Genomic DNA, 12,445 nt, shown 5'->3' on the forward strand with positions numbered 1-12,445 from the left:
CTCTTGATGAATCAACTTCTGTTATCATTACAAAATATCACTTTTTATGACCAGTGATATTCTTACTGCTTTCTGAAAGAAATATTTTGAAACTCTTGGCAACTTCTTCCCCCACTCCTAGAACTTCTAGCATCTTTTCTTTATATAATGTTCTGAAATACCATCCTTGGAACTTTTGTGTGGCCATTTCAATTACAGAAAATAAATGGGCTTAGTCATCCATCTTGATCTTGAAAAGGGAAATCCTTACGCCAAGCTAACTTTAAAGACAAAAATTCCTCTTGCTCAACAATGTATTTTTTTAGTTGTTTTGGTTGTAGGATAAGAATTGTTTCAGACAAGCTTAAGTAAGGAGTTTCATGGAAATCTGAATCATGATTGTAGAACAACTGGGTCCTTGTAGAGGTGATCCTGGAGGAAGTTTCTGGATCCAGTGCAGTCCTAAAAGTTCAAGAGGGTTCTGAAAATCTGATCTTTAGTGTATGTCATCCATTTTCTTTATAGTTCATTCAATCCTTCCTCTCTGCTAACCATTTTTTTTCCTGTGTTAGCATGTTGTCACTGTGACAAATTACCTGAGAAGATCAACTTTAAGAAAGAAAGGTTTATTCTGACTCCTAGTTTCAGTCCATGGTCACTTGGCACTATTGCTTTTGAGTCTATGATGAGGCAGAACACCATGGCAGAGCACTACTCATCTCATGACCAGGAAATGAAAGAGAGGGAGAGAGGAAAAGACTAGAGTTCCAACATCCCCTTCAAGGGCTTTCCTTCAATGACTTAAATTTCTTCCACCAGGCCCACCTCTTGAAGGTTCTACCACCTCCCAAGAGCACCACAAGCTGGTGAACAAGCCTTCAACACAGGGCCTTTATGGGACTTTTAAGATCCAAACCATAAGAACTTCTTTATAACAATAGATTGTCTATTTCAAATTACTTAGCCATTCTATGCCTTGGTCTCTAGGACTAATAACAAGGGCGACTCTTCATAGGGTTGTTGAAGGATCACTTAAAACAGCCATCAGCACACTGTAATCATTTAATATATTTTGTTACTATCTTGCTGGAAACAAAACTTAGCCAAGAGATGTAACAGTTATGACAAACTGTATAAATAACCATTTTATTGTTCATTAGGGGTACAGAGTTTTATTACAGTGCTCCATTTCTTTACTAACTTCATGTTATAACTTTCTTTTGGAATTTAGTATCAGAAAAAAGCTTTTCTCTCTTGAATAACTGATGCATGACCTTTCAGTAGTGAGAATCCTGTGGCCCATCACATCTCTCCTTTGACCAGTCTGCCCAGAACTTCAGAGTAAAACTGAATCCCTCACAGGAACTATGGCATCTGCAGCTGGGGGCACATTTACATACTTTAATTGCTTTTCATTTTCTAGTTATAATTTAGCATCTGTGGAATACAAAGTGTTAACTTTAAGTTTCTTCAGTCTATTGTAGAAAGAAAGTAGGGGGAACAGAAGTACTATGTTATGTAAATCAGAAGAGTCTTAAAGGTGAATAAAATATAATCCCTGCTTTCTAAGATTCCCAGTTTAGATCTGAGTCCATTCCTTCTGGCCACTCACAGAGAGAAAGAGTTTTCTATTGCAATTCAGTACATGTACAAACACACACACATACACACACATACATGTGTATATGTACATATTATATAAATACATGAAATGAAAATTTAAAGGCTACTACACATAATATTATAGCTTCTATAGATAATAACTTATGAATCATCATAAGCATTTTATGGGTACAGTCCTACTATCATTATCCCTATTTTTTTCTATAAGATCAGCCCTACTAACTTCAACCCTGTTTTTTTTTTTTTTTTTTTTTTTTTTTTCAGATGAGGAAGCTGAGGTACAGGAAGGTTAAGTAATTTACTCAAAGTCAGGCAGTTGCTTGTTAGTGAGGATAAAGCTAAGATTTTAATCCAGGGAGGCTGTTATTTTTTAATTATTATTTTTAATTTATATATGACAGCAGAATGCATTATAATTCTTATCACATATATAGAGCACAATTTTTCATATCTCTGGTTGTATACACAGTATATTCACACCAATTCGTGTCTTCATACCTGTACTTTGAATAATGATGTCCATCACATTCCACCATCATTTCTAACCCCATGCCCCCTCCCTTCCCTCCCACCCTTCTGCCCTATCTAGAGTTTGTCTATTCCGCCCATGTTCTCTCTCCCTTCCCCACTATGAATCAGCCTCAGGGAGGCTGTTTTTAAAACCTGTGCTCTCTTCCATTACACGTGGCAACCTCCCAATATTTTGCCATGCTCTGTGCCATGCTCTCTTTTCTATTCTATTTCATTCCACTCTCTTTTCATTTTTAAAATGCTGGCCATGATCTCCAAATGAATGGGTCACAACCACTACTTACTAATGGGTCATTATAGTTTGTCAAACATTAATCGAGGGGGAAATGAAACACATGATTGTCAATGGCTACTGAGCAAGTTCTAACAAGAGCTTGCAACTCTACCACGTGAGCAAGGAAGGACTGAAGGAGGCTCACAGAGCAAGAAACAGAAAGCGGAAGCTACAAGATAAATAAAAGCCTCCTCAGTGCACAGGCACCAAGGGGAGGGGAGCACCTAGGCAGAGTGTGTGTACCAGGCCATGGAGGGGTAAGAGGTCATGAACACTCACTCACTCACTGATCTCCCAACACCTGTGAGCTCAGCACCATGTGCACCAAGGATGCATGTATGAGCCACCACCCAACCTTTTTGAATCCTGTGGTCTACTAGAAGAGACAAAGACACTAGCCAGGACAATGCAGTGTCACAGCCTCCAGTGCTGTGATGGAAGGAGGGGTGGGTACTTGTTATGGTTTGGATGTGAGGCGTCCCCCAAGAGTTTATGCAGAAGATAATGCCGGAAGGTTCAGAGGTGAAATGATTGGGCTATGAGAGCCTTAACCCAATCAGTGAATTGATTCACTGATTAATCAGTGGATTAACTGAGTGGTAACTGAAGGCAAGTAGGGTGGGGCTGGAGGACATGGGTCATTGGGGATGTGCCTTTGGGGTATTTATTTTTATCTGGCAAGTGGAGTCTCTCTCTCTCTCTCTCTGCTTACTGATCCTCATGTGAGCTGCCTCCTCCCACCACACTCTTCTGCCATGATGATCTGCCTCGTCTTGAAGGAATGGAGCCAGCTGTCTATGGACTGACACCTCTGAAACCGTGAACCCCCAAATAAACTTTTCCTCCTTTAATATTATTCTTGTCAGGTATTTTAGTCACAGCATCGAAAAAGCTGACCAAAACCAGTTCTATAGGATAAAGCTACCTGATAGAGTCAAGTCACTTAAGAATAAGGAGGAGTCAGTTGCTCTGCTAGAGCAAGAGGAGAGAGCATTCTAGGCCAGCAGAATGGCAATTCATGGAGCAGGAGAGAGGAGGGGGAACACAGCACGATGGAGACCTGACCTGAGTCACTGCAGAGGAAGAATGGCAACACAGCTCACAGAGCAGACTGCCTGCGTTCAATGAGCTCTTGTACTTGGTATCTGCGTGGCCTTGCTCAAGTTACTTAACATCTCTGTTTTCAGCTGTAAAGGGAACTAAGAAAGATTTTGTCTAGGATTAAATGAATTAACACACGTGACACTTTTAAAACAATATCTATCAGAAATATATCAAGTGCTCCAAAATATTAGCTATGATTGTTGTGTTTGCAAAGAACACAGTTCAAAGTGGGAATGAAAGGATTTTAACTAAAGATAGGCTGAAGCATGGTTGGCCTTAGTTAAAAACAGATTTATTGGGTGCCTACTGTGTGCTGGATACTGTTGGAAGAACTGGGGACCCAGCCAGGAACACACATTCCTACAGTTGCTCAGATAGGTTCCGGAGTCATCTTTGATTTCTCCCTATACTTCTTACCCTTATTAATTCCACTGTAAGTCTTGACCTTCCCATCCCCTAACTTATCATTCCCTCTCCATCTGCCTTGCTCAAGTCACCACCAACTCTCATTTGGATCAATACCCTGGCAGTTGCCCACAGACCGGGTCATCCTGGAGTGATATTCAAAATGAAGCCATGCTACTTCTCTGTGTGAGAGGGTCCAATGGTTTCCCAGTTCCTAAGAATAAAATTTAGGCTTCTCAGACATTATTTTGACCATGGAACTTCTAATCCCTCAGGAACAGAGTGGGGGAACGAATGGGAAAAAAAACCTTAAAAAGGCACAAAAGAAATTTGGAATGATTCTTTTCATTCATCCCATAAAAGTGTTGGAAGATACTATGGTCATTAATAATTGATCTGTTAGTTAATTTAATAACTGAGGGGATTAACATTGGTGAATTTACAATCAAAATCTTTAAATATAAAGAGAATGAAACAAAAATACCTATATTATTAAAATTTCTAAAATAAATTACTGGAAAATGTCATTTCTCTGATGTATGAAACAGAATAAGGTGAATGAAACAATACTTTTTTGAATGTTTTGTTATAATTAATGAACACTAACAATTACTTTAGCAGAACACATTGAAAAGGGTGCCCAGTCATTTCTGTCCTTCCAAGTATGTCCCAGAGAGTTTGGCCTTATAGTAGTGGCCAGTTCTTTTGTCTTTCCTATGTCAGCTGTTATTTCAGTATTTCAGCTTTCCTCCTCACAGATTTAATTTACCTAAAGTACAAAAAATAGGAGTTATCTAAGAGGGATAAAAAAATAGCCAACTAAGTAAATTAAAAAAAAAAACCCAATTCTATGTAACTTTCTAAGTCAACTGACTTGGTCTAGGGAGGGCTTCACAGCCTCTAGATAATAAACATGCAGGCCATTTTTCTAGAGCTTTTCTCACTATGTGGGCACCCGTATGGATGAAAGCCTAACTTCTAATTTAAAGTTAATCTCCTATAAGTCAGTAAGAAGTATACGATTCAAATGAGAAAAAAAAGGTTTTACGAGACATGAAATTAAAGGGTTGTTTCTTTACAGCCCACACTCAGTGAATATGGCAACTGATGGTCCTAATTGCCATTGGGCTGACTTCTGAAGTGACGTTCAGCAGATATCAACTGGGGATGTTAAAAGTAAGGCATTTTGGAAGAAAGCAATATCTTAGAGACATGTACAAATTGGAATCCGATCTCTTCTGCCACATAACAGAACTGGATAGCTGAAGCAGAAAATAATAACAAGCAGATTAATATTCCCTGTCCCTTGATGATTTTGTTTATTGTATCCTCATATACATAGCTAATGTGGTAAAAACTGCCCCCAGGAATTTGTATTTGAGTCTATAAATGGCACTTTTATTACTTAGCTACTCGGAGCAATTTTGATATGATAATAAGTGATATTTTAGGTCCTTTAAAAAAGCAATCATACTATCTGATAATATCATAGAGAACTAAAAGCCTGAAGTATACTAATGCTTCTGATGTGATTGTCTTCAGTAGTTAAAGATCAGTTAGACAATATCAATGAACCATTTGAAGACTTAGCTAGTAAAGTCAGTCATGAGTGTCAAATGTAGAATGCGAATATAATGCATTTGTTCTTTAAGAAATAAACTTACAAGGCACAGTAGTAATCTAGTTACCTAAGAAGTAACAAAGCACATTGAAATTCCTTTGGCGAACAAACTTTTTGCCTTGTCACTATTCTATGCCCATTGGTTGGATTTCACTAACTGGGTGTGATCAGTAACAACTACTTTAGCTTGCCCTGTTCCACTAACTCATTTAAATTTCATTATGAGGTCAGAGAAGGGCTTTTTGAGGAAGTCCCATTCAAAGTGATACTCACTGACAAAAAGTGTCAGCAATAAGTCCACAATGGGAGAACAGAATGGCAGGGAGAACAGGAGATTAGGCTAGAGAGGGCACAAAGTCCAGGCCAACTTCAGGGTGGGGGAGTTTAAACCAAGAAGTGTCTTGATCAAGTTTTTCAAAAGATACTCTGGCAGCTAGATTTTGGTGGAGTCAGGATGGTTGGGGAAGAGCAGTTAGGAGACTGTCCTAGTGATCCTGGCAAGACATGATGGTAGCTATACAATGAGGACAAGTAGGTCAATGCGGGATGTGTTTTTGGTATCTGCTGGCGCATCACGGGGGATTCAGTGGGGGCAAGGTCAAGGCAATATAAAACTCCAGACAGCCTTGGTGCGGCTTGCTGAATTAGGGAAAGACTGTGGAAAGGTTACTAACGGTGGGAGAGGAGGGAAGGGAACCAAGAGTCTGGTTTGAAATTGTATTAAATTTGGAATGTCTATTTTATATCCAAGTAGACATATCAAGGAAGCAGTTAAATATAAATATCTGGAGTGTGATGGAGAATTCAGTGCTGAACTTTTAAAATGTGGTTGTTGCCAAATTATGACTAATACTTGAAGCTCTAAGACTGGATCCAGTTTGTAAGTATAACTGAAAGAGAGGGCCTAGGACCCAGCCCTTGGGTTCCTCACCACTGAGAGTTTGAAAGCAGAAATCTAGTCAGCAAAGGAGATGGAAGCAGTCTATTTGGAGGAACAGTATAGGACAGGGTTCCTGGAAACCACCAGTACAGGATATTTCAGGGCTAGAGTGTTACACCCTGTCAAATGGCTGAGAAGACTTCAAGCGCAGTGAGGACAGAAACATAATGATTAGATGTGGCAACAATGAAGGTCACTGAGGACCCCACATGGAGAGATTGCAGTGAGTACTGGGATCAGAAATGAACTCAGAGTTGACAAGGCAAGAATGGAGGGCAAAAAATATTAAAACAATGTTTCTGCTTGCTCTGGAGGGTAGAAAACAATGGTATAGAGGTTGGAGGTGAGAAGCCAAGGGAAGTGATAGAGAACATATGAATGTCAGTGGGGTTGATCCAGTGGAAAAGGAGAAATTGACGATGCAGAAAAAAAAAATGGAGAAACTTTGGGCAAAGGGGAGGGAAAGGTAGAGTGGGTGCATGGAGAGGAGAGATAGTGGAATGAGATGGACATTATTACCCTAGGTACCTGTATGACCGCAGATATGGTGCGACGTTACATTGTGTACAACCAGAAAAAGGAAAAGTTGTGCTGCAATTGTCTACAATGTATCAAAATTCATTTTGCTGTCATATATGCCTAATTAAAATTTATATAAAAAAACCCGTTTACCTGAAGGAGAAAATCTTGGAACAAGTGAGGGCTTGGATCTAAAGAACAAGTGGAAATCTGGGTGAGGTGTTGCATGTCTGTAATCCCAGCAGCTTGGAAGACTGAGGCAGGAGGATCACATGTTCACAGCCAGCCTCAGCAACTTAGCTAGGCCCTAAGCTACTCAGCAAGACCCTGTCTCTAAATAAAACACAAAAAAGGACTGGGGACGTGGTTAAGCACTCCTGGGTTCAATCCCTAGTGCCAAAACAAAAACAAATAACCAACAATTCTTAGAAACAAACTGTTCACCCAGCACAAGGGGAGGAAAGTCACCATGAGTGAGTTTACCTATGTGTAAGTTGGTATGTATGGGGTAGGTGATGAGAGGCTATTTGGGGACTAGAGGAAGACCATATGCATATTCTGGGACATCAAAGCTAGTGCACATCAATTGTATTAATGAGTATACATCGATTTATTTGTTACCATCTTAAAGACATACAGGCAATACAGAGAATGGGATTTCAGGGCATATCTCAGATTGATTCTGCCTGATTGAAAATGACATTTAGAATTTCTATGCCATTACATCCTTCTATACTGAAGATCTATGACTTACCAATTAGATCATTTTATCATGCTGCTCAGACAGAAAGCCAAACTCAAAATCTGCCTTGACAAGTGTCATACGAGCATGCCAGTTCTCTCTGATTCCTTTCAGCCTCTGGGTTGTACCTCACATGAAATCAGCATGCACACACTCCTTATTGTCTCCTGCTCACAGGTCTTACTGTCTCAAATAGACATTAAGGCTTCAGGATGAGGCCATGCAACTGACAATAAAATATCATTGTCTCTCCCACTGTGAAAAACCTAGTATTAGATATAAAGTAAGTACTTAATAAATGCTTGTTGAACAATTTATCTTTTTAGAGTTGAATGGCTAATAAAAAGTTTTATGCAGCAATCCCTGGGCTAATAGAATATGCATAATTCTTCATAGTACCTGCTGGGCATTACTGGGAGATGCTGAAATCACTCATCAATTTTCTCCTTTATATGTTATTCAATTAGTTTGTCTGGGGTGAGATCCAGAATGTGTATCAATCAAAAGCATAACAGTGAGCCATGCTCAAGCTAACTTCATGCTAATAGTTTGCATCCACTATCTTACAGAAGGCTTCAATCTAAAAACTTACTCCAGTGTGGGAAGCTTCAAGGAGAAAAATGCACTATTAAGGACTTAGAATTATCCAGTGTAACTGTTTTTCTGTAGCATAATGATAAATTTGAAATCAATTTGGTAATATCCTTAGTGGAAAAATGATATCAATATTAATAGTATTAAGAAAACATTCATCACCAGAGTCTATTTTGTATAATCTTAGCTAAAATTTTTTCTTCAGTATATACTGAAAGCTTACTTGCAAATAAGCTTTTAGTCTGTGGAATTTTTGAAGCACAAATTTAATTCCTAATTTTATGCTTCAGTCTTTAGTCAATTGGAGCTATTTGAATATTATTATATTTAAATTAGAATGCAAATATCCCTTATATACTTTTTCTTAAAACTAGTAACTAGGAAAAACAGTACAATGAATCAGACATTATGACTCTATATGCACATATGACTACATGACCAGCATGTTTCTACATCATGTGCAACCAGAAGAATGAGCAGTTGTAATTTATTTATGTATGATGTGTCAAAATGCATTCTACTGTTATGTATAACTAATTAGAACAAATAAAAAAATTAAAAAGGAAAGAAAATTAGTAACTATACCATCAAACAATATGGGCCTTTAATTTAATCCAAAAGGTGATCATGGAAAGTTAGTGAAGTAACTGTCAGAATAACATTTAACCAAAGGTTTTAGATGCTACTTATGGCATCTATGGAGCTCTGTAGAAATGAGTAACAAAAGTTACTGTAAAATTTGATCATTTTATAAAGTAGCTATTGATGGAATGAGTTATATTGTTTTTCCATATTCTATACAAATTGACAGAGATAATATCAAACAAAAATAAATATATTGAGAGATTTAGAATTTTAGAATATATGAAACCTGTGCCAAAAAATATTAGAATCCCATAGCATTAGGCAATATACTAATACTATGTTGAGAGTCTTTTTAAAACATTAGCTGCATAAAACATTGTAGCATTGCATAAAAACTGAAGAGTTTGATGAATTTCATAAGATGCATGTACATTTATATGATTTCTATTTTTAATGTTTAATGAAATTGATTATAACAGAGTCATTAAGTCTATATAGAAGTAATGCTAAGCCTATTTAGTTGTTATTTTAAATTTCTATTAATTTTTCACTAACCTACATGGATTTTTATTTTGCTTTTATTCATCCCATATTTTAGATTCTAACCAGGGATAAAATGGTAAAGTTTACATGATACATTTAAAAATAAATCCAGACAATTTAAGATTAATTTTTCCTTAAAGAATTAATTAACTATGATCCATTGATTCATTCTATGGGTACTTGTATGGGAAAGAAAATATACAAATAAAAGGTTTTTTTTAATTACCAGCAAAAAAGGTACATAAATCTTTCTTTGATAGCTCCTTTTTTCTTGTATTGAGACAGAACACTTTAAAATGAAGGTTAATAAGCAATTATTGGCCCAGACTTAACTAAATACTGTAAATGTGATAGCAGAATATCTTGGTAAATATAAGAATTTTGAGAGCCATAAAATTGAAGACTTTGATATGTGCAAGATCAATAGACATGACTTATCACTATTTAATATAATCTTTAATTTTTAAATACTATGTTCCAATAAAAAGTGTATGGCACAGGAAAACTGAAATTTCAATAAAGAACCAAGACAAAAGAAACAAACTTTGTATTAAAGTATCTTTAAGAGGTTATACTTACGCAGCAACCTCCTCTTTTGACAATCCTTTGAAATTCACCTCCACATAATGATCTATGTCTTCTTTTTCTTTGATCAATTGAGCACTGAGTGAAATGGAAAGAAATAATAAAGCACTGCCTTATGAAGTTGGAAAGCTACCAAACACATAAAATGCCACCAGCAGAACAGAAATATTCAGCTACAATAGCATTGATAATAAATATTATGCAATAGCTATGGAGTTAGGTTGTTAATGGACAATTTAGAAATTTTAATTTTCCTGAATGGAACAGGGATGAATATTAAGCTCAATGTTTTATAAATAAATAAAACACCAACATGTGGCAATAATACATATTCTTAAGTAAGTGGAGTTTTCTCCTTGATGTAAGGTTTTCTACCTTGTTCACACTGTTCTGCAGAATAACTTCCCAATGCAAAAGTCACATTGTGTTTGGAAAAATACTTATTTGACAATGTAAAATATTTATTTGTCCCAAACATTATTAAATTTTGCCTTGAAATGCTGTTTAAATGTTTTTTCAAATCTATTTTGTAGTTTTAAATGGACACAATTCCCTTATTTTATTTTATTTTTTAATGCGGTTCCAAGGATCAAACCCAGTGCCTCACACATGCTAGGCAAGTGCTCTACCACTGAGCCACACCCCAGCCCAAATAATTTTTTAATTATACTTAAAATTCAAGTTATTATTAGGGGTTCAAGATGCAAATGATTTTAAGAAGACTTTACTGAGAAATGTATTCACAGTGTATTCTTTCTTCACATTCTCTTGCACCTTTTAAAATAAATGTGCTATTAGCCTCTTATAACTCTGAAGATATGAAACCAAACATTTCTAAATATTTGCATTTTATTCAGAAGCTATTAAAGAATGCTTATGAAAACTTTGCCCTAACTGAATGATAAAATTTCTTTCTTTAATAAAAAGACCTCAAGAAGAAGTTTTCTTTTCAATTCATCTGACCTTAAGGATGTGAGATTGGGTTATGTTTTTGCTCAGCTCAAAAAGAAAATGTAATTCTAGTCATTAAAAAAGACAGTAGGAACAAGCTTTTTCATATTTTGTAAATATTTCACAGTATTCAAAAGTAAAACAAAATACTCATTCATACATATACATAACCATATGCATCAATTGAAAGATTTCTCAGTTATAGAAAAAGAAAATTTTGATTTGCTACTTTAAAATAACTTTTATTTTTGTTTAGCTGTGTATTTATTCTGATCCAGGGGCTTTGGTCTGTCCCAAAAATACTAAAAATGAGATATGAGAACAAAGAAGTCTCATAATACTTTGATCATTATGCCTTGCAGGAATTGAGAAGTATGCAGTAAGGAAAATAGTCAAACTTACATATGCAAATTATTTATATTGATAAATAATATGTGTATTACTAAAAGTCAACAAAATTACAAATGGCAATTTCAAAGTAGCACATTCTCACTTAATATTCATAAATATGATAAATGCATCAAGTTCTCTGTTCTGCATTTTCTCAGTGACAACTCTAATAGCTCAGCAGCCGTTCAAAGCGGCAGTTTGACGACACACTTTGAGGGCCCAGCATCATTTTGGGACCTAAGGCAAGCCTGTCAGTCTATCCTAGTAGGAAGGCTGCGCCCTCATTTCTCCAAACCAGAAATCAGCATTTGAGACCTCACAGATAAAAAGCCATATGCTTTTATTTCTTAAAGCTTCTCCTTTCTTTTCTCTGCACACAATAAAAAAAGGGAAACATCTCAAAACTCTATAGGAACCTTGACATAGCTGCAATGAGGAGTGAGATGATTAAATGAGTACTAGTTTGATAAATAAATACCTCTTTAGTATTTGAATGAGCTTCATCAATCCTTTTGAAACAACAAATTTGAGAATCTGAATATGACAATATATACATTTCTCTTTTCCTTAATCAATCTTATTTTCTTAGAGACACTATTGTCATCTCTTATTGCAGAATTTTATTCAGTAAGAAATGAAAACAAGGGACACTTACCTTGGAATTAGTCTTGAGGAGCATGGTAGCTTCTGTCTCGCTAAGTCTATAAGCTTTGGACGTGTCATGAGTATTGGGGGCAGAGTGGTCATTTTGGACTATAAAAAAAGCAAACAAAATGATATTTCAAAGAACAAATCTTCAGAGTATCCTTTCCAACATTATTAACAATCTCCAGTCTGTCAAGAATGACTCTGTAGGTAGAGCTATTTTTCTGTTACTTGGGAATCATACTCAGTGAGTAGATTCTGCAGGTTCTCTTCTCATTATCTGTCTACTGTCTGATTTTTGGTCAATTAATTCCTCAGCTGCATCTTCATCACCAAGTGGATGAGGAGAAAATCCAATAAATTCACTAAGATTCAGATCATCAGCAGCTTTGGTAACGGTTTTGTTATGGGACA

The 12,445-nt window shown here is 36.3% G+C and overlaps 1 protein-coding gene across 1 annotated transcript in view; it reads right to left on the reverse strand.

Annotated features, from left to right (window-relative positions):
• Positions 1 to 12,133, reverse strand: part of Ttc29 (tetratricopeptide repeat domain 29) — a 112,068-nt gene extending 99,935 nt beyond the window's left edge. The window contains exons 1-2 of the mRNA XM_077803103.1: positions 12,042 to 12,133; positions 10,040 to 10,123 (exon numbers count right to left, since the gene is read on the reverse strand). Of these exons, the coding sequence (XP_077659229.1) occupies positions 10,040 to 10,123; positions 12,042 to 12,133 (176 nt within the window). The remainder of the gene's footprint in view (positions 1 to 10,039; positions 10,124 to 12,041) is intronic.
• Positions 12,134 to 12,445: the final 312 nt, after the last annotated feature.

Source organism: Urocitellus parryii, chromosome 10 (assembly GCF_045843805.1).
Source record: "Urocitellus parryii isolate mUroPar1 chromosome 10, mUroPar1.hap1, whole genome shotgun sequence".
Classification (NCBI taxonomy): domain Eukaryota; kingdom Metazoa; phylum Chordata; class Mammalia; order Rodentia; family Sciuridae; genus Urocitellus; species Urocitellus parryii.